General features: G+C 40.6%; 1 protein-coding gene and 1 long non-coding RNA gene across 2 annotated transcripts; one reads left to right on the forward strand and one right to left on the reverse strand.

Moving 5' to 3' along the window:
- The first annotated feature begins 1,495 nt into the window (after positions 1–1,495).
- Positions 1,496–27,067, forward strand: LOC144035691 (RNA-binding motif, single-stranded-interacting protein 2-like). The gene is made up of 14 exons (XM_077545627.1): positions 1,496–1,731; positions 9,400–9,593; positions 12,214–12,272; positions 14,131–14,222; positions 21,600–21,757; positions 21,959–22,038; positions 23,776–23,885; positions 24,011–24,057; positions 24,129–24,222; positions 24,298–24,348; positions 24,429–24,539; positions 26,375–26,455; positions 26,538–26,620; positions 26,709–27,067. Exons 1-13 carry the CDS (start codon positions 1,657–1,659, stop codon positions 26,610–26,612), a joined length of 1,227 nt encoding a protein of 408 aa, XP_077401753.1. The 5' UTR covers positions 1,496–1,656; the 3' UTR covers positions 26,613–26,620; positions 26,709–27,067.
- On the reverse strand, positions 8,614–16,737 carry LOC144035699 (uncharacterized). The gene is made up of 4 exons (XR_013288478.1): positions 16,661–16,737; positions 16,426–16,570; positions 10,628–10,844; positions 8,614–10,546 (listed from the first exon to the last, which is right to left on the reverse strand). It is a non-coding gene; the product is annotated as an uncharacterized LOC144035699 (long non-coding RNA).
- Positions 27,068–27,838: the final 771 nt, after the last annotated feature.

A 27,838-nucleotide genomic window follows, 5' to 3' on the forward strand; every position in this document is an offset into this window, starting at 1 on the left:
AGTTAATTTGTCCAGTTTAGTATTCAATGGTACACATTTTTTGGGATAGTTTTTTTTTTTGGGGGGGTGGGGGGTGGCACATATTTTGCCATGTTAGGCCCAAACCTATACAGATACAGTACTCGGACACCATTGCTGAATAAATATTGTCATTTGCAATTAAATAAATGATGTAAAATTGTATTTGAATGCTAATTTGAGTAATACTCTATTACTGTACCATTATCGCAAGCAGGGCTGGACTGGCACAAAAAAAATCGGCCCTGGCATTTTGACTTAGGCCCACTGGCTAAACCCAACTCCTACTTAACATGTAGTTCTGCCACAGATGTTTTTTGGATTAATGGACTGGTCCCTCTTAATTGGGGGCCAGTCTTTAGGGATAATATTTAGGATTAAAAAGCACTACATTGTCCCCAAAAGAGACTGGCCCACCGGGCATCTGCCCTCAATGCCAGATGGTCAGTCCAGCCCTGGCCGCAAGTAACAGGGTTGCAAATTAATGGCACTGTTAAGTGTTTTTTCTCAAGAGTACATGCTTGCTGTGTTAGCTAATATATGCTAACTGGTCAAGAACAAAATCATTAAAAAATATATATTTTTTGTGATAGGCTAATATGAGCAACAATGTTACGCTGGTTTCAATGACACACTCCGTTATGTATGAGAACACTTAAAAAAATACTTACCCTATTGTTACACTATGGCAGTGATTCTCAATATTTTTTTTGTTACTTCCCCCCGGGAAGAAGGATACATACAACGTGACTATAATGTCATTTGTCTTTAAAATTGTTGTAAGTATAGGCCTACACCTCTGCAGAGGAGCTGATACTCCATGCACACTCTGACAATGAGCGCCACTGCCACCTACTGTAGTGGATGTGAAATTGCACTTTATTCTAGTACAGGTAAATAAAAAACAAAAGTTTATTTTTTTTCTCCTCCTCTATATGGCTTAAAAAGTTTTAGTAAGAGGCTTGGGTGTTGAGAGCCACAACTTCAGAGCATATTTATTAAGGATTCTTCAAATAGCTAAAGCCAAATGCTTTTGGTATGTGGGATGGAACCAGAGTACCTGGGCAAAGTCATCGCAAGCTCCGCACACAGAACACCCGAGGTTACTGACCTGACTGACCTCTGAACCGTGAAGCAGATGTGCAAACTAAGCATCATATCACCAAAAGTTAGCTTGATCAACAAAATCATATAGAAGAGCCATTTTAGTGGGTCCTCCAGAGTTCTTTTGTATTCTATTAATATTCAAGGAATCACTTTTACAAATTCCAATTTGTGTAAGGATTACTATAATTTACACAGCATGTTTCGGTTTTCGTAAATGGTTTATTTTAAATGTGACGGGGGGGGGGGGGCTGTCCTCCAACTATGTAATGACCCATATACAGTATACTGTATGTATTGAATATTTTGTGGTGATTGAACAGGGGAGTGGTGGGGGGGTGTCCTGCGCACGCACCGTCGTGAGAGTCCGCGAGCTATCCCAGCCGTGCATGTGGAGTGCGGTGAGCGTCCGAGTGCCGGGAAAAAGAGGCGACTCCAATCAGCAGCGCCGCTCCTGGCTCACTTTCCCCGGCTGACGTCAGCTTGCTGGCTGCTCTCGGCTCTCCGCTCCACCGCCCACGGCGCCGCGTCAAAATGCTGCTCTCTGTGCCGCCCAGGACCGGAGGAGTGAACGCGTACAACGGCTACCCGGGCAAAAGCATCAAGAAGGTAAACTTTGCTCCCGTCACTCGCTTTGCTGTCGTAATGCCGGTCAGACATCTCGTTGCGAGCTCGGCGCCAGTTCGGGGCCGCGCGAAGCTGCAGTGTCCTTGAGAGAAGTGAACCACGGGCGACCCTACTTTCGACAACACGCCTGGCTGCGTGGAATATTTTCCGATGAATTTTACACGGCGCGGTCGTAAATATAACATTGAAGATGTGAGGTTGTTGCTTTTGATTCTGTTCGCTTGTGCTCGCCCTTCCTTTACTGCGCACAAGAATAAGAACTGTGCTCGTTTCAACAACATCAAAAGGGCCGGTACTTCTGATTCAAAATACTATTTTCATTCATACATTTATGTATTGCCGAGCTTGGATGACGTTTTCATGTCATTAATCACAAGTTGGCAAAGTTTTTTTTCTTTGCTTTTTTTATGCCTAGCGACATGCCCCACCCCTTCAATTCCCTTAATAATAACCGAGAGGGGCTTTGCACGCACACAGGCTGTATAAAAGAAAAGTTCATACGTCGCCTTACATTGGGTCATATGGACAAGATCGATTTCAGTGCAACAAGATTAGAGGCGGACCGATATAAACTCCAACAATGATTGACTGGATGGCTGAAATGAATTATTCATGAGTTGACATAATGTAATCTATTTTTAAAGCCGCTATATAAACTGTAGAACTAGATCTCTTTCCATTGTGGTATTAATGGAACTACAGATGGCGGCATATATTTTAGAACAATTAGATGCTATATGGCTGCATATGCGATGGAACAATCTAGAAATTAAGCTTGAAGCCCAAAGCTGTGATTGAATATGTGCAAATATACATCATGTTCTATACTAAGGCTTGAACAATGCTGAAATCAAACACCTTCCCTACACTCTCTCCCTGTGTGTTATTCCCATCCCGGCCTCACGGGTGGCTGGGAGTCAGATTGCGCACTTTTAATAGCTTGGAATCTGTGGAATCCTGGATTTAGACAATATGCTTCCTTCAAGAGAGGTTCTGCAAACATCTTCCTTGAAAGAAGACATGCACCACTTTATTTGGACACATTTTACATTGTCAGAGCGCCAAAGTCACACAGAGGCAGGCCTTGTAAAGCCAGCTTCAAGTGCTAACTCCTGGTTTGTGTCTTTGACTCCGAGGAGAGGGCGGAGACCAGAAAAGGATTAAAAGATTTCTCCCCCCTTTTCCTCTGCTTTCTATTAACTTCCACACATTTTTCTCCCCCCCCCCCCCCCCCTGCTTTTCCCATACCTTTATTTCCTCTGTACTCTAGCTCATGTGAAGAGGATATGATTATTTCTCTGAGATTGTTCTTCCTCAGGATGCTGGAAGATTGTGTAAAATTGACTTTTAGAGCGTGCGCCCACTTTCCTGCTGATTTGTTTTTAAATAGAACTTAAATACTTGGACACCAAGGATCCACTTTTTTTTTTGTATTTTGCAACGGCCTATCACAAGATTACGTCACTTTGCGCTATGATTTTCTCCACTGTGCCTTTTAAGATTTCCTTTGCAAAACCGGTAAGATGCTAAAGTATTTATTTTGCTACAAAAAAATTGCTAGTGAAATCTTTGACAACTTCTTCTTCATTGTACTATTATAGGTGCACAAAGTAGAAAGCAGTATGAGAAGTATTATTTTATCAGTAAATTTATTATTGTGGTTGTTGGGGTGGGTATGTACAATATTTATGACTTTGGTGTGAGATGTTAACTTCCTGTCAGCATGTAAACAACTAAGGCTGTATTTTTGGCCAACGTGGAAATGCGTAAGCCTCACTCACTTGTTTGGGAATTTGTCCGACTGCTCTATGCCATGCTGGGACTTCCGACGTAGTGTGGGCGTGTCCTTTGCCAATGCGCCCGGCCCATCTGACAATTGGGTGGCTGAAAGTCATTCGCTACTTATGCCTCGGACTATGTCTAAATTTGGCAAGGCAGACCAATTGTCTAACACGATTTTTGTGAATTTGTGGTGGATGTCGTCATATCATTCATAAATATATCAACAGCAAGCATTGAAGCCTCGGAATCATTTTAGAAATCAATTTGTTGAATGCATTGTTATTATATATATATATATATATATATATATATATATATATATATATATATATATATATATATATATATATACACAATATTTTCATCATCATCATTATTATACTTTGTGAGCATGGAGTTGCGTAACACCACACTTTACACATACCGCTAACACCTCGACGCCTAATACGGCCACCTCGCTAGCTGTCAGTCTATCGGGTGGGACATATTTGTTTTTATTTACGGCCATTTCCTTGTTCCTTGCCTCGACCCGTTTCAGTAAAAAAAACACACTGATTCTTGAGCAGTGAAAATTATGACAGTCGAAAGTCAGAGTAAAAGAAATCACAATCTATTAAATGACGATGTGGGTAATACTTCACATTTTGAGCGTGGGTTCCAGCAATTCTGAGGACTGTATAATACATAATTAAAATACAGTACAAAGAGATTTTCTTTTTTTTAAGGCGGGGGTAATATACATGAGTGTGTGTTAATCTTCAGAATTTATGGTAACTATGATACATTAAAGGGGCAAATTGTAATCAGCCTTTTGTTGAATTAATACCAATCTGACGGTGTCAGTCAAAAGTGAGCATATATATATATATATATATATATATATATATATATATATATATATATATATATATATATATATATATATATAAAATGGCAAACTCAAAGATCTCATGTTTATTCTAAGATCTTCAGTGTCAGTCACACTGCAGGTTTGTACGGCAGATGCAACCTGGCTCATAAAATACATCCAGTCTTGGATATGAAAGTCCCTGCGTCATCTGTGGGTAACCCCTTACACACCCGTCTTTTGCATCCACATCATTTATACCTCTGCAGATCATTTAGAATGTAGGAAAAATATTTGAAGGTGCTGCTTTTGTCCCTCTGCAACTAATACCTGGATAAACCCTTATTGCTATGGGAATGGCGGACTGGCCCTTTATCACTTTAGATGGCAGCTGTTTTACGTGAATGTGTGTGCGTGTGTGTGTGTGTGTGTGCACAGTGAGGTCTCTTGTAGTTGTTGAAAAAACGCCTGAATGAATTTACGATTGACAGCTTGAGCCCTAATCTTAAAAGCATCACGTTCACCCCCAGCAGGACAGGAACAGAAACAAAACATTTTTGGATTGCGCCGGAACGGAGAAAATGCTCCGAGATGGCAAATGTGATAGAGGAAAAGAGCAGGCCAGCGGAACAGGGAACTCGGACAAACTAGCATAATATGACGACTCGCTCGACTTGCACTACAGAAACTTTTTGGGTCCAACCTTACATGGGTGGGAAACTCTTTACAGCTGGGCTCAGGTGTGACCACCGAGGCAGATTTGGATGCGACTCACTGACAAGCTTTTCTGACAAGGAGCACTTTTAATGAGACACTACCTTCTGACTGGAGAGCACATGAGGGGGATTAGCACTTTAGCGCTAACAAGCCCCGATCCCTATTAGACGAGCCTCACTTGCCAGGCATCAGATTGAATCTCCGCGGGGCCTGCAGGTGCGTCCCACCTGATAGTCGGCGTGAAGCAACAGAAAGCACTGCAAGGAGCTGCGATTGTGCTAATACAAACAGTGCGCCATTGATGCTAAAGAAGCGAGAGGGAGATGAAACGGGAGGACAGAGATGAATGGGTTGTGGGATTTTTTTTTCAGGCTGGTCAAAAAAAAAATAAGGGGGGGGGGGGGAGGCGAATTGAGACAAGCTTTGGGATAACAAAAATAAGGGGATTAGTACTGTATTGTGAAATAAGACATCAGATACGTAAAACGTTCCTTCTAGAATGCGAACATCGATAAAACCTAATCTGTCAGTTTATTTGAAAAATTATGACGTGCTCAATGTTCCATCCAAGTTCTACTTTAATATGCTAAAGTGGATGCAAAGTGCTACTCTTCTATACTTTTTTCACCATAACTCCTTCAACTGTACCTCGAGGTTTTGTTAACAAAAAATAATTTAATACAAGGTTGGTGTCAATTGAACTGCCAGCCAATATCAGGGTAATGTATTTTAACATACACAATGCAACTTGCACACTATTATAAATTCATGACTCCCCAACTGTACTGTATACTGCGTTCTATCTATCTATCCATCCATCCATCCATCCGGGGTGTGAATTGCCTCGTACCTGGCGATTCGATCCGTATCACGATTCAAAAGTCACGATTCGACACGATTAATCCTGATACGAATCTATAAGTTGATTATTGCAACAACAACAAAAACTTCACTCAAATTTAGAAAATACTAATCAGTAAACTTGCACATGTACACTGTAAGATTTGTATGAATATTTATTTATTTATCTGAAACGTCAGGCTTATAACCGTGAGCCACTGCAGTTAACAAACAATCTGTTGCAATCTGTTTCATGTTTGAACAGCATTGAAATAAAATATTAAGGCTTATTGTTTCATTAATATAACATTCTTCCATGCTTAACGTGTGAACCCTAACCCTAAGTAAGAGGTTTTGTTGAATATTCCCATTAAAAAATTATGTTTAAATATCGATTCAAGAATTGTGCACTGTAATATTGCGATATATTGCCGAATCGAGTTTTTTAACACCCCTACTATCTATCTATCTATCTATCTATAATTTATTTGTAACATTTTTATATTTCATCTGTAGAGTATGAATTAACAACCTTGTTTTTCATCAATAGATGACGATCAATTTTAGTTTGGGAGTTTGAAATGGGGGGGATGAGCCATTTATTCACATTTGTAGCAGTGACAAATGGAGAGTCGGAATTAGCTTGTCTGTCTGTTGCCAAGTCTCTGTCTCTGTTCACAAGATGCTGGTCCTTGTGGTGTCCAACAAGCTCTCCCATTGTTCCCAGGCCAGCCCTGCTGACCCTGACTAATCAAACAGTCCGTCCTCCTCCTCCGGCACTGTCACACTGGGGCAGAACCCAGGCCAAGCACTGCAGTTAATTTGCAACTATTGGTCTAAAAGAACAGTAACAGGACATGGCAATAATAATGCACTTTAGCAAGACCACCAGAAGCTTTTAAAAAGGCATGACTGACCTGCCAGTTATTTTAGTAATTTGGGTAAACTACTTTTTTTTATTTCTTAATCTGTACTTTGCTTTTAAATGTCTTAAATTATTAACATCCCCGTTGCTTTTAAAGGCCTAAAAAAAATTGTGTATGGATTCTTTTGAATATGTAAAGCATCTTGATCTACCTTGTGTATATAGTACAGTAAATAAAGCATGAAGCAGGAGGATCAGTACAATTGTAGCAAAAATCGTTTAGTTGTTTAGATGAATGGTTTTTGGTTGTTCTGTGTTAGTAAAAGGCAGATGACACCCCAGACTGGTCACCAGTCAGTCACAAGTCTAATGCGCAACCCTCCGTCAAAATGTTTGTTTTCAGGAACACTGTCCTGAATTCTTTGTATGCATCCACAGACTTCAGAGCAAGCAGTTTCCATTGGAACTTTTACAAATAATTGTCACAATAAAATCATCTACTACCCACCACATGAAAGTGTGAGAGCAGAAATGAACTCCAGACAGTTTGAATAATGCAGCCATTATTATTTTTACATTTTAGGACAAGTTTGATTAGGTATAAATCACCATAATAAATGATGCACATTTAAATCCCACGGGCACTATTAAGTTTTAGTGGTCACTCTTCCGCTCAACCAAATGTCTTTGATCCTCGAGGCTTGAAATAAAGTCATTTTAATTGATATTACTAACAATGATTGAACCAAGAACAGGGCAAAAGCCTCCCATTTATTGAAATCTGCAGTTGAGAGTAATTTCAGGCGGGAATCAGGATCATTCTCCTCACACAAGGGTCTAAGCCTGAGTGTATTGCTTTATTATTAAAAAAAAAGAGGGGGGGGCTGATTTAAAGCTACTCTTATTGATGTTAATGGAGTCCCCCGCACACAGATATGTAAGGCTGGTATGTGAACGTTCTACGGTCCACCCATTCTGCTTTGACAGTTTCTGAGAACCACCACATGTATTTGTTTCTAGAGATACATTGTACATGTTTGACGATAATCGACGAAACCGTGGACTGACTGCTTGAGACTGAGGAATAGTACTGAATTGTGGATATATAGTGTTAGATGTTTTCATCATTTCAGGTTTCCTGATATTTTGAGGTCGGCTAAAACAGCACCCAGTACGATCGCCCTCCACAATTGCGTTGAGTTGTACCGCTACAGCGTGCAGTTTAGCTAGCTAGCTAACTGTGCATACACCCCAAAACTGCATCTTCTCGCGATGCCACAATTTACAGAACAGCTCCGTGTTTTTTAAATTTAAAATTCCCAAAAGTTGTGTATTATGTGATAGTCAGACTACCGTAATGCAAGTATTATGCTCAAATGTCATGAGTGTGTTCAATAAATAGATGACTTTATGTTAAGTGTCTAACACCAAGAAGCCTGTTAGCATGCGAGCTAGCTGGTGACTAGCTCATCTCGTTAGGACGTGGAAAGACCTGCGACGACTCGGAGGGAAATATTCCAGCTAGCGGGAGCATTAAGCAGATATCGTCCTATAGTGTCGCACCTCAAACATACAGTATGGGGATGTGTAGGCTTCAGAAAAATTCTTAATGGAGTGGTTTCAGCGTATTTAATTCACTTAATTTTTCACGATATTATACTTGGTCGTTTTGTGCTTGCTTGGTTAAGGGAGTGGAAGGGATTTTAAATTCAGTTTAACATTTAGAGGCGGGGCAGGAAAGCAAGTAGAGTAGAAATGTGATCTCACTTATCGCAGCTTTTATGTATCCCAAAAGGATGAATTTTTATTTCCGTTGTTTTGTTTTTATTGTGTGTACATTACACAGTTTTAACAAGAGAGAGATACTATACTCTGACATTGAAATTGACAAATGTATACAATTATCTCTTGGGATACAAGTACCTTGACTTTTTTTTAGCGGTACAAGCCGTTGCTTGTCTTGAGATATGAGCATGCACGAGCAAAAAAATGGAGACACAAGTGCGCTTCAGACTCCCACCACTTCACAACATCCGACCACCAACAAGTCACATTGGATTCCTTGCAGTGCAAGGACAATATCAGTTGGTGGCAGTAATGTGCTGGTTTGCCAATTGGATGATTTTTCAAGTCAAACTTGGGTTTTCTATATCGCCTTATATCGGGAGGTAATACCGTTTATGAGCGAAGGTTCATAAATCCAACTGTACCACCTAAGCACAAAACATGTTAAAATATATTTTTTGTGTTTTTAACGTGCTTCCAGTCAAAATTGGATGACTTTCCAGGCCAACCTTGGGATTACCAGCCACTGTTGGTTAGTGTATGCACTGAACGGGAAGCAATATTGTGCATCAGCAAAGGGTCATAAATCCAACTGCACCAACTAAACACAAAACATGTTAAAAATAGAATGTTTGTGTTTTTTAAATGAGCTTCTGGTCAAAAATTGGATGACTTTTCAAGCCAACCTCTGGGTCTTCCATCCAGCGTTGTTTCTATGTCGCCTTGTATGCACTGAACGGGAAGCAATATTGTGCATGAAGCGAAGGGCCATAAATCCAACTGCACCACCTAAATGCCTAAATGTCTTTTCCAGCAGACGTATGCATCTCCCTCCAATCATCAGATGGCTCCTCCAAGCCCGAACAGCAACAGCGGCAACACCAGCACCATCAGCAATGGCAGCAACAGCAGCAATAATGGCGGGGAGCAGCTGAGCAAAACCAACCTTTACATCCGTGGCCTCCACCCCGGAACCACAGACCATGATCTGGTCAAACTCTGTCAGCCGTAAGTCACCCAATAAACTGTTTACCCAAAGATTTCAAATTTATCCATAAATGTGCGCCCTATAAATCTCTTTGTGTGCCCACATAAAGTTGATTAGAGGAGCAGAGGTTATTAGGAACAGAGAAGAGAGCGATGGCTGAATGCATAGCCGGAGGTCTCAATGTGTTTGGATGGAAAAATCCAGTTCAAGGTGAAATAAGTATGAATGATGAAATTCACTGTTGCAGTCATTTCTGGCATGGAAAAGTTCATTCCCGTAATGTTGTGCGGGGGGAAAAAGGCCACTCAGTTTGCTGCAGCTGTGCACAAACTTTCCAACAACTTATGTCTCGCTCAGTGTGATGATTTCTTGTATGAGTTGCTTGATATCGTCTGCCCTTCTTTTAAATGCCACATGATGTTCTGGGAGTTTTTAAAAAGCGCTCTGACATCAAACAGCGGTATAAACCAGTCAATCGGACATGTTTGTTAGAGCTCTAGTGGAAGTCATTAAAACAAGTATGGCAGAGATGAATGATCCATGCGAGCTTAATTGAGGACTGGAGCCTGGTGATGAGAGCCAGCGGAGCGGAGAAAATGTGAGCGAGGAGTAGAGTGAGAGAAAAGGAGGGAAAAGGGAGGGAGAGGTCTGCTATTTTACAGCTGTCTGGAAGATATGGCTCACATGAGGCTGCCCAACCCTACAGGAAACGGCGAGCCCAGGGGAAAGGGAAAGACAAACACGGCAATGGCATGAAGGGGAGTGGGGGGGGGGGGGTACGTGGATGGAGAGAATCAGAGGGCTTGGAGTGACTTTGTGGGTCAGGTGGTGTTCAGTTCTGCGGGGGTGGTTCTCATATTTCTGCTTTTACACAGCCTGATAAAATCACTGCATGAAATTTGCCTTTTAGCACAGCACATTAGGGCCTTACGTTGACTCTGCTCAAAGAGGATTGTGTTTCCGATGACATTTACTGGAAGGAATATAGTATATTCATTATTACGACTATAGCAGAACATGCATGGAGTTGCGGCATATATGGAATTAGACTCACTTTGCTAAAGTTTCAGCATACAATCAGAGTACAGCGCCCCTCCCCCACTTGTACTGTGTCGGCAGATGAGAGGGAGTGGATGGGGGTTGGCCTGCAGTTGTATCCCCGGGTGCTGCTTGCTCTGTGGCTCGGGTCCATCGCTGGTTGTTGACCGCGGATGGACATCGGGCTCATCCCTGGATACTCTCGATCCTCACACATGGCTGAGTCTCCTGCCCTGCCATCACGTGGAACGCAATTCAGTCAGCGGGCAGAGAGCTGCCATCATAAATCCTTTCGACTCATCTAAAGCATTTGCATGGCTCGAGGAGATGGAAGGCGCGACGTTGTTGTTTTGCAGTCGCTGGGTTTGGCTTGGAGTTGGAAAAGAAAGCATGAAATAGTCATGTCTTGCAGGAGGTCATATAAATAATACAGATGGGCACTTAAGCAACCAGTGGACGATAACAATGAATTTCTCATTGACACATGAATAGACATTTGACTGCATTTCCTTACTTCCTATCCGATTTGCCACAATCTAGTGTTAATTTTATTAGACATTTTTAAATTTAGTCTCAGTTTTAGTCCAGTTGCAATCATGCATCAAGTCAACCTCATCCTGTTTTTATTTTGTCAAGTTTTAGTCGACTATAAATCTAGCATTTTAGTCTTTATTTTAAACATAATTTTATTCATCTAGTTTTAGTCAAGGCAATCATTTTGCCCGTCTATTTTTTTTTAGTCATAATGTTGAACATTTCGGATCTAAAACTATTTCAAATAAAAAAAAATCTCATCTTTTTGATGACTTCATGCATTTGCAGCATATCAACAAGTGGCTACTATGGCTACAAGCTAGTTAGCCAGTATTAGTTAGCAGTCAGATTAACATTATTGTTGGAACGTTATAGCAGTTGGATTAATGTTACGTTGGTATAATTTACTCTTTTTTTTTTTTTTACCTTTCACCCTGAATCATGTGTTTGTCCATGTTGCACTCGCTATGCTGCAGATTTGAAAGTGGGCGTGTCACATGACATGACAGAGACAGGATTTTACAAAATTATACAATTTTCGTCTCTTCTTTGTTCATGAAATAAAATGTCCATATATTTTAGTCCAGTTTTTATGAAGTGAAGTGCATTTTCGTCTCGTCTTCATTAGTCAATGAAAATACATGCTGATTTAGTCCCAGTTGTTGTTTATTAATGAGGGTTTTAGTCTAGTCTAACTCTGGTTTTCATCCGGTAAAAAAAAAAGTGTGTTGACGAAAATATTTTTGTTTAGTTTTGGTTAAAGAATTTAACACTCTGTGAGATATTTACAGCCGTAGCCTACATCCTTAATGATGAAATGAATTTCGAGTGGACATGAAATGTGTCAGTGGCGCAGTGTGGATGGATAGCAGCGAGTGAAGGCTGCGTGAAGCTGCCCGGAGTGAGCTTGCCGAGCGGAATGAGAATGTGGCTGAGAGCCAACATTGCGCAGGACAGCCCGTATCATATTACACGGCATGCACAAGCCTACAGAGATACTGTGGGCCCTTTTATCATGCAAGCATTTGATCTAATTAAATAATGCTTCCTGTTTCTTGTTTTTCGCAGCTATGGGAAAATTGTATCCACGAAGGCTATACTGGACAAGACAACCAACAAGTGCAAAGGTGAAAATGGAGCACAAAAAAAAAGAAAAGAAGAAGAAGCATTTCTTACATCTAATAGTTGCATTGTCATAATTAACAGTATTTTTTAGTGAATTTTCACAAAAGCTTTCATGTTCAAATATGTACTGTCCTTCCCAGGCTGCGGGTTACTCAGAGGTCATCCAAGCTACGTGAATAATATGAACAAAAACATTATGCAGGAACAAAGTCGGTGAATGATATGTTTAACTCTTTCACTGCCAGACGTTTTCAGAAACGGGTTGTCCCCACTGCCAGCCGATTTAAGCATTTTGAGTGATCTTTCAAGGTCCACAGAAAATGTTGTGTTTGGACTATGGAAACACACATACTACCAAATGAAAGATTGGACTCTCAGCTTTCATCAGAAAAAAAAGTTTGTTTCTACCTTGTTCCGTTCTTCAGTAATCAACAATAGAAAATGGTTACTTTCACCGAAATTCTCTCTTTTGAAACAAAAAACGGGGAAAAAGAGCTTTTTGTGAAACGATGTTATTTCATGCACTCTAGTGAATTGTACACTTCTTTTTGTCCATGAATGATGCCACAAACACCTAAATAGTGCTTTACTTCTGTAAAACGCTTTCACCAACAATGAAAAAGTGTTTTTTGATTGCAAAATACGTTTATTTCCATTCAACAGTGTAACAATTTGACAAAACAATTTCGCAAACTATTTACAAATGTGTGCAACTGTGGTACTACTTACAATTATGTGGATGTTTCAAATACAGTTTTTCCTTTTGTAACGCTCTCCTGCGTGCAAGGAGACGCCAGGACGCGCACAACAGTTTACTTTCACTTTCACATTGGTCCGTTTTGCGTGCAAACGTTACACTTTCTTGATGGCCTTTTTTTCCGGGGAATAAAAAGCAAGTAGCAGACTGTACACACTTCCTCCGATGAATATGCATTGGACTCGGGGCACTCTCCGTCGTCCGATCGAACGTCCGCCTGTGCGTGCTCGGTTGCGTTCCGCGTTACGACACCGTCATAGCCGCCGCGTCAGCGGTTCCAATTTTGCCGTCAAGCTCGGATTCACCTTCATCATCATCGAGGATGATCACCGTCGTCATCAATGTACTATTTTAGCGTTGGTCGATGCCTTTCGTCTTGTAAGTGTAGAGCTGCTTGCAAACGCTCGCCATTGCCCGTTCCCTCCTCCATCTAGCTCCAGCTAACGTCTTCTACTGCCGCGTCAATGCTTCTCAACCACGAAGTCACCACCCTCATCTTCATCATCGATGATGATCATCGTCGTCAACAATGTGCTTTTTCAGCGATGCTTTTGGTCTTTGAAAAAAAAACGTCTCGGGCGTGAGCTCCTCGCGACCGGCCGCCATTTTTCCTTTGTCTTCCATTCTCATCTCCTGCTCGACGCTCTAGCTCCGCCTCTACTGACGCCCACCCGATCTTGTCAAAAGAGAGTCATCGCTGCCCTCTAGGGGCCAAAAATAGTCATTAGGCACAACAGACAGACTTGAAACTTTCACCAGACATGCGGAAGGGTTTCCTCTACCCGTTTCAAAAAAAAAAAAAAAATCATTGGATGACGTCTTTTGACGTCATTGGCAGTGAAGCGTAGGTTTTTACTTGATGTCTTTAAACGTCAGTGGCAGTGAAAGAGTTAATAAGGTTTATTGTCGATGTGTTTACTCTGTTAGGCAGTTTGTCCTAATTGAAGAAAGTTTCCTTCGTACTCACTATACATTGCTAATAAGCGTTTATGGAGTTTGTCACCCTCTGCATAGTCACACTCCCGCTTCCCATCACTATAAATTATAAGAATAACCAACGCTATAGATGGTTACTGAATGTATTTCATATTGTGTTTTCGCAGGCTACGGCTTTGTTGACTTTGACAGTCCAGCTTCGGCTCAGAAGGCCGTGACGGCGCTGAAGGCGGTGGGCGTGCAGGCTCAGATGGCCAAGGTACGAGCTCCACTGGATACCTCCATGGTATTCATCACCACGTGCAGTCAATAGTTAAACAGACCCATAGAAATGTCCATCACTCATTTTAAATGGTAGCTATACTGAATATACGAAAAATATTTGGTTTGGTGATTGAAAATGAAAGAACATAAAGTTGCAGTTGTCACATTATGGCAGAAATGATCCGTGACATGAGAGGTCACTGAGAGTGTTTGATGGGGTTCTGATCAGGTCAAGTTCTTCCACACCAAGCTCGTCTAAATGGTTGTCTTTGTCGGCCTTGCTTTGTGTGCTGGGACGCAGAAAATGTCCTCCCCCAGGGTTGTTAGGAGCGTAATAAGTATGAAAGCATGTGTCAAGGAAGATGAATTGATGTACTTCTGGTCTGAGGGACAATCAGGATATGCAGAGCTGCCAACTGTAACAGTTTGTCCGTATTTTGTTACAGAACTCACTCAACGCGACCTTTTTACGGCTGTAGCACTGTCTGTTATAGATATTAAAAACGATACTTGGTAGATAATTGCGATCTACTGTGTTTGATGACACAATAGATACAGTACAAAAAAACAAAAGGCCACGCAGGGACGGTTGTAAGCAGGCTTATCTGAGGGGGCAGTTAAAAATGTAAAAAGGGCATCATATGTACACATCACGCGCCAGAACTTTTTCTCCCTGTGCTTACAGTAAAACCGTTTTTTGATTGAATTGGGGTGTTAGCGATGTGTCCAGCCCCAACGTAGAGAAGTGAATTGCACTTAGTCAGGCCTGGACAACTTGGGTGTCGCGCCTGACTAAGACTAAGCGCCTGCTGGTATAGCTCTGACGGTCACTGAGGCACACGAACCACAATAAGGTGGCAATCCCTCAAGGGGGGAAAACTTAAAAATAAAAATAAAATATCCTTCATCCAGATTTTATCAAGCAACAAAAATGCATATATCTTAACTGGATGGCCTAATTCTCAAACAAATTTTCACCTTAAGTAAGACTTCACACACTATAATAAATATTTACAACACTGAAAAGCAGTCTTAAATAAATACTTCTCAAACAAATTTACAAAACAAAACAGATACAAACATTTAATGTTTTCTTTTATTTTTTCAGCTTTTTATTTTTGTATTTTTTACAGTTCTCTCCACTCTTTCATTCCTCTCACACTTTCATTTCCCTTGGCTCACTCCTCTCCACTCCTCTTTCATTTCTATCACTCTGCTCCACTCTCTTTTCTCTCCATTCCACCCTACAACAACAGTCTCCTATTTCCCTTCGCAAAAACTCTCAGGAACTTATCAATGTCACACAGTCTGACCGACAGTGATATGCAATCACTGAGCGCACCCCCCACCACACACACACACACACATATAAACATCCCCCCACCCCCAACCCCACATAATGTTGCACCCCCCCAAACCACCGATCCCCCACACCCCCACCAAAAATGGACTTGCCACCAAATCCCGCTACCAACGCATTATTTCATTGCATATAATCATAATACAAAAACGTAACTAGAACAAAGAAAAAAATTATCAATAAATATAAAATACAAGAAATTGCACATGCTCGAGAAATTCCTGAAGAAAGCTTAATAATAATAACAATAATAGGGAACATAGAACAATATATATTGTATATTCCTGCAGTTAACTATTTATGAACCTGGGTTTTTCACCCAGTTTAGAACTGGCATTAACGTTAACAAGTGTGAAGTGCAATCGAAAACTTGACTTTTCTAGCCTTCTTTGATGCAAAATCATCAATGACATCATCATACAAAATATGTTGTACAACTGTTTGATTGATGCTGATGACAAACCCAGAGAGACGCCCCTGTCACATAGTGGACCTCATCTACCTTTTATAATAAGATTAATAATAACAAACTAGAAATTATTTAAACATCTACATCACATGTAGCTTACAAAATGTCATGTCAAAGTATGTTAGAAGTTGGCAAGTAAGTCAACATCAGCCAGATGTATGTCAACTACACACTCAACTAGGTTGCCTATAGGTGAAATTAGTTCCATCACATGATGCCTCAATTCTAATAGTTGCTAGTCTAGCAAAACTAAATACCAAATGAAAAATGCAGTCGAGTTTTGTGGCTGAGCAACATATTAGCAAGAGGCTAATAAATAGCCGATTGCCAGCTGTCACTCACATCATGCACTCATAGAAATCGGCCTACCTTTTCTGTTTCTCCTCTTCGTTCCTTTTTCTAAACTGGGCACCTGATGGCTTCCTTTCAGTTGTACTTTTAATCCATCATCTTCATTTAATTAAGTCTCGACATCATAGCCTGCTAACACCGCCCATTCACAATCAATCGGAATCTAGAGGAGTCAAAAATATCACAGGTTTTTCATGAAGCTTCATTTGTCCGTCTGTCTGGTTAGCTGTTTAGCTATCTAGCTAGCTAGCACCTTTAAATCAAGAGTGCCATCTAAAGGAGTCACATAATATCACAGGTGCTTCATAAAGCTTAATTTGTCTGTCTGTCTGGTTAGCTGTTTAGCTAGCTATCTAGCTAGCTAGCACCTTTAAACCAAGAGTGCCATCTAGAGGAGTTACACAATATCACAGGTGCTTCATAAAGCTTCATCTGTCTGTCTGTCTAGTTAGCTGTTTAGCCAGCTAGCATCTTTAAATAAGAGTGCCATCTAGAGGAGTCAAAAAATATCCCAGGTGCTTCATAAAGCTTCATTTTGTCTGTCTGGTTAGCTGTTTAGCTAGCTAGCTAGCTGGCCCATTTAAACCAAGAGTGCCATCTAGAGGAGTCAAACAATATCACAAGTGTTTCATGAAGCTTCATTTGTCCGTCTGTCTGTTTAGCTGCTTAGCTATCAATCTAGCTACCACCTTTAAATCAAGAGTGCCATCTAGAGGAGTCACATAATATCACAGGTGCTTCATAAAGCTTAATTTGTCTGTCTGTCTGGTTAGCTGTTTAACTAGCTAGCACCTTTAAACCAAGAGTGCCATCTAGAGGAGTTACACAATATCACAGGTGCTTCATAAAGCTTCATCTGTCTGACTGTCTAGTTAGCTGTTTAGCCAGCTAGCATCTTTAAATAAGAGTGCCATCTAGAGGAGTCAAAAAATATCACAGGTGCTTCATAAAGCTTCATTTTGTCTGTCTGTCTGGTTAGCTGTTTAGCTAGCTAGCTAGCTGGCACATTTAAACCAAGAGTGCCATCTAGAGGAGTCAAACAATATCACAAGTGTTTCATGAAGCTTCATTTGTCCGTCTGTCTGTTTAGCTGCTTAGCTATCAATCTAGCTACCACCTTTAAATCAAGAGTGCCATCTAGAGGAGTCACATAATATCACAGGTGCTTCATGAAGCTTAATTTGTCTGTCTGTCTGGTTAGCTGTTTAGCTAGCTAGCACCTTTAAACCAAGAGTGCCATCTAGAGGAGTTACACAATATCACAGGTGCTTCAAAAAGCTTCATCTGTCTGTCTGTCTAGTTAGCTGTTTAGCCAGCTAGCATCTTTAAATAAGAGTGCCATCTAGAGGAGTCAAAAAAATATCACATGTGCTTCATAAAGCTTCATTTTGTCTGTCTGGTTAGCTGTTTAGCTAGCTAGCTAGCTGGCCCATTTAAACCAAGAGTGCCATCTAGAGGAGTCAAACAATATCACAAGTGTTTCATGAAGCTTCATTTGTCCGTCTGTCTGTTTAGCTGCTTAGCTATCAATCTAGCTACCACCTTTAAATCAAGAGTGCCATCTAGAGGAGTCACATAATATCACAGGTGCTTCATAAAGCTTAATTTGTCTGTCTGTCTGGTTAGCTGTTTAGCTAGCTAGCACCTTTAAACCAAGAGTGCCATCTAGAGGAGTTACACAATATCACAGGTGCTTCAAAAAGCTTCATCTGTCTGTCTGTCTAGTTAGCTGTTTAGCCAGCTAGCATCTTTAAATAAGAGTGCCATCTAGAGGAGTCAAAAAATATCACAGGTGCTTCATAAAGCTTAATTTTGTCTGTCTGTCTGGTTAGCTGTTTAGCTAGCTAGCTAGCTGGCCCATTTAAACCAAGAGTGCCATCTAGAGGAGTCAAACAATATCACAAGTGTTTCATGAAGCTTCATTTGTCTATCACTATTGATGAGTATTTTCTAAATTTTGAAGGGAAAAAAATCGCAATGATCGACTTATAGATTCATATCATGATTAATTGGTATCTAATCGAATTGTGACCTATGCATCGTGATACGGATCGAATCGCCAGGTACGAGGCAATTCCCACCCCTAGCTTGTTACAGTATGTTTATGGTTTAAAATTCAGACGTGGGCAATCTCGGTCCTCGAGGGCTGGAGTCCTGCAGGTTTTGGAGGTTTCTCACTTCCAACATAAGCTGATTCCAATCAACAGGATCGTTATCAGGCTTATGCAGAGCTTGCTGATGAGCTGATCATATATCAGCTGTGTTGGAGAAGGGCAACATGCAAAACCTGCAGGACTTCGGCCCTCGATGCCCACCTCTGGTTTAAATGATGAATATATGCAATTGTAAACTTTGCTTTCGCTGTTGTGTGTTTGGTCCCTCCCCCTCCCATATAGCGTGACGATGACCTCACAAGTGTCCCAAAACTTTTGAGCACCAACGCAGCGATCTCCCAAGCCGCAACGTGGCTCCTTCCTGTTTTTCCCTTCTGTCACATACGAGCCGTGCTGCACAAACAAAAAAGCCAATTAGGGCCCCTGCTCATGTGTGCATGCGCGTGCACGTGTGTTTACGTTGACGTGCATGGGCGTCCACACGCTTCAACCGGTGGGTGTATTTATGGGTGTTAATGCACAGTAGAATACATGAGCGCACAAACAACACTCCGTGAATGCACACAGGTATAATTGTGTATGACGTGTGTGTGTGTGTGTGTGTGTGTATGTGTGTGTCATGCTTCATAGTGGTGGCGGCGCTACAGGGAACGTTTCCCAGTACAAAGGAGCTGCCTGTTCTCCCTGGTGGCATCTGACTCAGTGTCTGAGCAGCTCCCCAGTCAGCAGGGCCCAGTGCCCAGCCGTCCAACACACACACATATGCGCACACACACACACACACACACGCACACGCACACAGAGGAAGAGAGGTAGAGAACCACACATATATTTCAATGGCCTTACCCCAAACAGATTATAACAGTCTCCCACATTCACATACACACCATGGGAAAGCCGATCTGCCGTTAAGCTGGATCACTGACATTCATACGGCTTCTTCCCGCTCGCAAAATAACTTGATTTTCACTCACCCCTTCACGGTGGGTTTACAAGCGGGCTTATGTTTGCGTCAGATTACTCTCGGACTCATTGGCGCTTGAAAGCCACGGCGCGGCTCTCGATCCCCTGCATTGGCTGTCATGGTGGCGAAGGGGGGAGTGAAGGGGGTGGGGTGGGGGGGGCTCACCTTCACCGCAGGTCACAGCTGTCACGCGTGCATTGCTAATGGAATGGAAATTAATTCACACTGCGTTTACAAGTTTTAATCCCATCTACAGTGTGAGATCATGAATATGCATCGTGGGTAAAGGGCTGCGCACTTTATTTTTAATGATATTGTGCTGCTTTGATGAGCGAACATATCGTGAAGTAGGTTTATTTTCTCATTATTTAAAGTTTCGGTGTAATTACGGCAAGAAAATGAAGGTGCTTTCAGTTTAGGGTCGGTGCTCAAGGTCAGGATAATCACACGTCATCTCAAGGGCATGCTTTTATGCCGTGGTGGGACGTGACGAAGTGAAAATACTTGATTATATTTTCAGGTACAATCCATTAGGGGTGGGAATTTTTGAATGTCTCACGATTCGATTCGATTCAGATTTTTGGGTCTGCGATTCGATTCAGAATCGATTTTCGATTAAGAACGATTTTTGATTCTAAATGATTTGATTGACAATGATTTTTGCTTCAATCTTATAGATGTGCAAGGAATTGTAATGGTCTACTCTCGTCTACTACTCGCGGCACTTTTATCACTCAAAAGAACGGCTCCACGCTGAAAAAAATAACAACTTTTATTGGAATAATGTGATTGTGACTTTTTCCTTCTACTCTCTAATGTGGCTAAGACTGAACAGTGTATTAGACCGCGTGGAACCACACTGCCCCTCAGTGGCCAAACCGGGTACAACATGAACAGCGCTCCAAATAAAGGCACACACAGACAAAGGCAAGACAGTATCAAATAATAAATAATAAATAAAATCGATTTTGAAACATTTAAAATCTATTCTGAATCGTACTAAATGAGAATCGTGATTCTTATGAGAATCGATTTTTTGGCACACCCCTGCTATCCATACGTACTTTACTTCATATTTTTTCTTTTACTCCCTGCATTTGAAACAGACATCTGTACTTTCTGTTTATTTCTTTAGCAAAACAGGCTTGTTACAGTTTTCAACTTCATCAGGTTAAAAAAAATGTAAATAGAGAGAGGGAAAGTTAACCTGGTAGCATGACAATGATGCAACTGATTCTGAGAAGCAAGATATTCGCCCAATTTGTGGCAAATGTGTTGTGTCTTGTGCAAGCCTCAAAACCGCCAGCTTCTCGCCTTCTTTCACATCTAATGTGAAAAAAAATTTTTTTCACTTGTTATCATTAGCTAATTTAGCATTTTTTGTTAGTTTTGGTTTTTATTTCCCTGTCAGAATTTAGCAATAGCAAAGCTGTGTGCAGTGATTTTATTTTTCTCCTCACTTTTCCATTGTTCAAATTTATTTTATTTAGATTTTTGGAGTCTGGTCAAATGTGGTGTCCCTCAAGGGTCAGTCCTTGGACCCTTTTTGTCCAGTCTGTATATGTTACCTTTGGGTCAAATGTATCAGAACACCAATGTTTGTTATCATGCAGATGACACACGATCGAGCAAATTAACAAGTGGGTGAACCAGAACTTCCTTCAGCTAAATCAAAACAAGCGCATCGCTAATTTGGTCATAAAAAGCAGACTAAATTCCGTTTAGATGCTTGTCAGGCCATTTCCAAAGCTCTTTGTCCAAAGTTGATTTTCAACTGAGCGAGAGCACAAAAGGAACACTCATTTTGCGCTTGTATCACATGACTGGATCCTGTGCTGTTCAATGCTGATTTTTAAATGCTTCCACACGTCACACCCAAACAGTCACATGCCATCTCAATAGGCCCAACCTCTTAAAGGGACATTCTGTATCCTGTCTTTTGATGGTTTATCCCACACAAGCTTGGAGATGTACAAGTGATATCAATTTTCCTGTTCAAATTAGGAAATTCCGAGCCTAACGTTTGCTTCCCTGGCAGCTTTCACAGAGTATTACTGTCAAGGCCGTGATTGTGACACCATTTCTTAATCCTTATTTGGCATCGCTGTCTTCAGCAACAGGAGCAGGACCCCACCAATTTGTACATTTCCAACCTGCCGCTCTCCATGGATGAGCTGGAGCTGGAGAACATGCTCAAGCCCTTCAGCCAAGCTATTTCTACACGCATCCTTCGGGACATGAATGGAATCAGCAGAGGAGTGGGCTTTGCCAGGTACAAACTCGGGATATTACATTATGTCGGGTTAAAAAAAACCTAAATATTAATTATTTATTCCTACAAAATTATTTACAAAAAAAATCTATCTATCTATATTTTTTTCCTACGTAATGTCAGCACAGCATGGAGTCAACGTTGGTTCATCATTTCCATTTTTTCACCATTTATCCATCAATCTATTCATTTCTTTTGCAGAATGGAGTCAACAGAGAAATGTGAGGCCATCATCCAGCATTTCAATGGAAAATATATCAAGACTCCACCCGGAGTTTCAGGTAACAGATTTTCTGATTGACCTTGATTGACCGTAATTTCCCGTGAATTGCATTTTAAAAAAAGAAAGCACTTAATGATAAAAAAAAAATAAAAATAACAATAATAATAAAATAATAAAAAAATTAAATTTCACATTTAACAGAAGTTCACCAGTATCTAGAGATTGCAAACAGTGATAGATATTTAAAAGCACATTAAAGAAAAAAAACATTGCTTACTAAAGTTACTAAAAACAAGATTTTGGAAAACGTGATTTTAAAAATGCTTTTAACCTTAAATCGTATGTATGGCAAAAGAGCATAGTTTTGAAACTGGATTTAGAGGCAGTTACACTTTATTGGTAAGTTCTGACATTTTATTTACTTATATTATTCATTCTGATAATAAAAGATAACAGCAGATTGGCGGAACGTATTATACACAGAAACAGAAAGGGGGGGGGGGGCTTTTTTTTTTGGGGGGGGGGTATTTTATAAAGAGGAGTAGTAGATTAGTCATGGGCCGTTTGGGGACCTGCCTGTTTTCCATGTCTCTCTCCTCAAACACAGCCGACTCTAAATGATCAGCTAATAAGAAAGCTCTGTAGAAGTCTGATAAGGATCTTGTTCATCTATCAGGTGTGTTGATAGAGGGAGACATGGAAAACAGGCAGGACAGTGGCTCTCGAGGACCAGGGTTGCGCTAGGATATCAGTAAAATAACAACCAACGTGTTGACGGTACTAAATGTTCAACTGACAGTGTAATATTTTGCGCCATCTAGTGGTGAACTAATACATTCCATTTAAAAACGCACAACTGTATATTCAGTAATATGTGAAAAATATGTACTTCATTTTTCTTGCATTGGTATGTCTACATGGATGGAGCCTCACCCTTTCAAAAGGCTGGCATGTTTCGCCGCCATCTTCCTGCTACCGATGCCCAAAGGACAACTTTGCGAACGTAGTTAGCCCTGATGATGCTTGCATCAAGTGTCTGACCCAACGGGTCGAGCGTCGCTTACCTTCCACGGGTGGGCCTGCAGGTGCAAGATTTTTTTTTTGAACTACTACTAGCTTCTCCCGCTAGCAGCTCTTGTTAGCTGTTCCGGCTAAATCGGGCTCGCTCGGTCTTTCGGGGGTCGCTCAGAGATGCTCGTTCGCTCACGCAAAAAAGGAATTGTTGGTTGTCTTGCGAAGTGCGGTCTCTCTGAGCCACCGTAATTTGCGTTCTACAGAATTCATGCGCTTTGGCTACATGCTATGATATAGCGACATCTAGTGGTCACTTATTACACACACAATTCAGAAACAACCAAAACTGTGGCTACACGCAACTGCTGAAAAACTGATGAATTGCAAATTAAATTTTTTTATATCTTTTCATACCTCGAACAAATTTTGAGTTGAAGTGACTTTTGCTCTGGCAAAAGATGTTTTGTCTAAGATATTGATGAAATCTATTTGTCATTTTTTGGCGAAAAATCCCTGACAATAATTAGAAAAAGCCATCTTTTTCTTTATTGCTATTTTATGCCAGCGCAGAAGTAATGTCATAATTGCAGTAAATATTTGGCATGAAAACACTACAAAAACAAAAAAAAGGAAACAATCAACAAAAAGAGAACGTCCTACAGTTTGCAATAAACTCCAGAATAATTTGGCACTGTTTATATTGTAATGGGGTTTTATACATTTATAGAAGTGCATATTCAGAATGTCTTCAAATAAAGCATTCTTCAATGTCTTGATTCAGTTCCACCAGAGCCTTTATTATGTAAATTTGCTGATGGAGGCCAGAAGAAGCGCCAGAGTCAAGGAAAATATCTGCAAAATGGAGGAAGCTGGACCAGAGATGGAGAGACTGTGAGTTCCTTTTTCTTAAGTGTGACTTTGTATGCTAAACTTTTGGTTTAGGCTATTTCTAAATTAATGTTAAGAAATGAAGAGCCTAATTTTGAAAACAAAAAAATCGATGTCTATCCCTTCAGGGTGGAATGACCCTCACGTACGACCCCAGCACAGGCCTGCCCAACGGGTCAGTAAGCAAGCGTGTGCACGGACACGCGACTTTGTGGTGTCTGACTGCAAGCGTTCTCATCCCTCCAGGTTCTACTCGTCTCCTTACAGCATCGCCCCCAACCGGATGATCGGGCCCGCCTCGCTTTCTCCTTACATGCATTCGCCCGTGTCCACCTATCAGGTACACGCGAGTGCACAAAATGTATGCGACTAAATTCCAATGTGGCTCAACGGTTCCGTTTGCGGTCCTTGCCAGGTACACAACCCTTCCTGGCTCCACCACCAATCATACATCATGCCGCCGACGGTGAGCATCGCCAATCCGATGGCGCACTTTTTTTGGGGGCGGGGTCAGTGAAAAGACATTTTTTGCCGTTCTCTCAAAAGGGAGCGGTCCTGACGCCAGGGATGGACCACACCATGTCCATCCAGCCCACGTCCTTGATGGGGCCCCTAGCACAGCAGCTCAGCCACCTCTCTTTGGGCAGCAGCGGCACAGTCAGTAATCTGCACATTGTTCCACCAATCTGCTTTTGTGTGTAAATTCCGTGTGGTTTTTAAAACGGAGGTAATCGTAGATGTGGTTGCAAAAACGAAATGGACTCAAAATTAGGGCTGTCAAAGTTTAAGCGTTAACTCATTGATTAATCACAAAAATGATCGCATTAATTATGTGTTAACACAGATTAATCACACTAATAATTTTGACCGCCTGATGATCATTTAGCTTGACAACGCATGTTTATGTTTAACTCATTCACTCCCAGCCATTTTCACTAAAGCAACCCCCCTTTGCTCCCAACTGTTTTACTGGATTTTAAGTTTATTTCTATTTGTTTCCGCTTTGCAACAATTAACATTAGAATATAGCTAAGCTTCATCATTATTCACAAATCTCTTTAGAACTGTGGGTAAATGAGCTTTTTTCAACCTGGCCCTGGTTGATCTCTTTTGCTCTGCTGCCACCTGCTGGCCGTTTTTTAAGCCATTTCTTCAACTGTTCTCTGCAGTTGAGAGGCTGCATCAAAGCCTTATGTATGCTCTAGCATTAAAAAAAAAACATAGAACAGGTATAAATACGTCTTTGGGGACACTTAAAACATTTCAAATAGAACGTATTTATACGTTTTTGGGAACAAATAAGTTAAGGTAGTGCAGGTTGTGTTATAAATAATAAACATAACTACAGTAAAGCATTTAATAAAAAGTTTGCGTATAACATTCAGAATATTTGTTCTAGTTAAAATATTGGAGTCATTTTTTCATTTTAAATTATGCAAGTAATTAACTGATTCGAAAAAGAGGATGAGAGCGTGCAGTGGATCAAAAAATGTGGAAGACGTCCTTATAACATTAAATGTAAAAATAATTACCACATTACAGATGCTCTTTAAATTTGGCGGGCAAAGAAATGTTGATAAAAGCCTTTTTAATTAAGTGATTCATTATGATTAATCAAAATTCTAAGATGTGATTAATCTGATTTAAAAATGTAATCGTTTGACAGCTCTACTCAAAAGATACGGTGTATGAAAAGTAGTTTAATTTAAATAAATGAATACATTATATACAGTATATATATATATATATATATATATATATATATATATATATATATATTAGGGGTGTTCTGAACAGGGTTTAATGCATCAATTTCATTCTTATTATTTAATTGATTAATTTATCAAAATGTGTTTATCAAACAAATCAACCAATGGACTATGACTTAAGCAGCAAAATACAGCAGGTCAGTGGAATCCAGGTTTCAAAGCAAACATGGTAAAGCGGCATTTGGCTGTTATGCTGCATGCAAAGGGGTAACTCACCCTTCCCCGAAAAATTATTGACAATGTTATGTTCTATGCAGCTTCACTAGTCTAGATACGGTATTCTGGTTAATATTGCGTTAGCGGAATATGAGTTAAGCCGCTAAATGCAGCAGTTTTTATCACTATCAGAAGGCGGCCATTTTGCCACTTGCTGTCGAGTGAAAATGACATCACAGTTGCTCAGTTAACAAGCAATCATAGCTCAGATTCAGAAAACAGGTGAGCTGTCATTGCTCGTTGCCTGAACAACTGTGATGTCATCTGCAGTTGACAACAAGTAGCAAAATGGCCGCCCCCTGAGACGGATAAAAATGGCTGGATTTCGCTGCAAAACTCATATTCCACAAATGTAATATTAATCAGAATGTCATGTTTAGACTAGTGAGGTCACATATGACATATTATTATCAAGAAATGTTTAATGTTGACATCCCTTTTTAAAGTTAGCAGCGATGCTGTCCTGTCTTCTCCTGTAACGTCCTGTACGTGGCAATTGTTTTTCAGTACATGCCTGCAAACACATCTATGCAAGGGACGTACGTCCCCCAGTACACCCAAGTGCCTCCCACCAACATCTCAGTTGAGGTAAGCAGCCATTGAGAGTCTAACATACAACAAGTGTCCAGTATGCTACTACAGTCCCTCACGTTGACTTCCCCCATGTCAGGAAAGTGCCGTCCAACCTGTTGCGATAGAGACGCCCACTGAACACACAAGCTACTCCTACCAGCCTACCAAGTGAAGACAACAGTGAGTCGGCATATTGGCAACATGCATACTTTTTTTGTTGTTTTTTTTTTAACTTTACTTCTCTAAAAGTAACCTTTTGTGTTTTTAGATCTCTCTTTTGAAGAGCATGGACTGTTACACAAAAAAGGACACTTTTTTTCTTTTTTTTTCCTGAGCTACACTTTTACTCCGGTCGGGCAAAAAAAATGGTGAATGTCAGGCGAAAAAAAGGCGCCTGAGAGAAAGAAGTAGGCAAGTGTATTTTGTTAAACACACATTTCAAGCAAACATGATTTGTTTTGTCTATGGGGAGCTACGATGATAAGACTTTTCACGTCTCTTTTTGTTGTACATATTTGTGTTATTTTGGTGTGATTCTTGCTTCTTTTGCGCTGAATGTTTGTAAACACAAAGCAACTTGAGTCATTTAAAGAGCCATTCACTCATAATTTTGACAGCTAGCTCCTCAATTTTTTTTGGGGGGGGGGGGGGGTAAAATGATACGATGGCAGCGTATTCCGTTGTGAAAGCTAAGCAGAAGAGAGAGGGGGGTGTTGCCTTCGAGTCATTTCCAGATGCAAGCATTTTGACAACGCTTCAGACAATCAGACAATCCCTGTAAACACGGTGCTTGATTACCGAGAGAAAAGCAACATCGATTGAAATCATTCCAGCGAATATCTTTGCTCGTACCGAGAAGCGTTGATGTAGTAATCATGTTGATTTCCGTCGTACAGTCATGCCGCGCTTCTTGGAATATTTTAAAAGTCTGCCTGCACGTCACGACGAGTGCATTTTCTACACCCGGATGCTTTAATTAAAAAAAATATATATATTTTTTTTTTAAAAGGGCTGACATCTCCAATCCTCCACTTGTTTTTATGCCAAACTGTCCAAATCCATAGCAAAAAGATAGACATCAATTGTACAAAGCATCGCTCTGACTTCTTGTGGCATTTTTTTATGTGACTGCTTTTTGTGTGTGTGTGCTATTTTTATATTATTTAAATGTTTTCTCTTTTATTCATTTATGATGCTTTTCAGATGTGTCCTATTTTCAAAGAAACTTTGATTTTGATTTTTGATAGTGTGTTGCACGCATCAATTGTTTCCATATTTTTGGTATGTTTGCACACATTCTTTTTTGATTTTCTGTCTTTCTGTGTACATTCAATGTCAAGAGGCTTTAACGTGTCTTTTTTTTTCTCCAGATGTTTCTATTGTGTCTGTTACAAACAT

The sequence above is a fragment of the Vanacampus margaritifer genome, chromosome 1 (genome assembly GCF_051991255.1).
Source record: "Vanacampus margaritifer isolate UIUO_Vmar chromosome 1, RoL_Vmar_1.0, whole genome shotgun sequence".
NCBI classification, from domain to species: Eukaryota; Metazoa; Chordata; class Actinopteri; order Syngnathiformes; family Syngnathidae; genus Vanacampus; species Vanacampus margaritifer.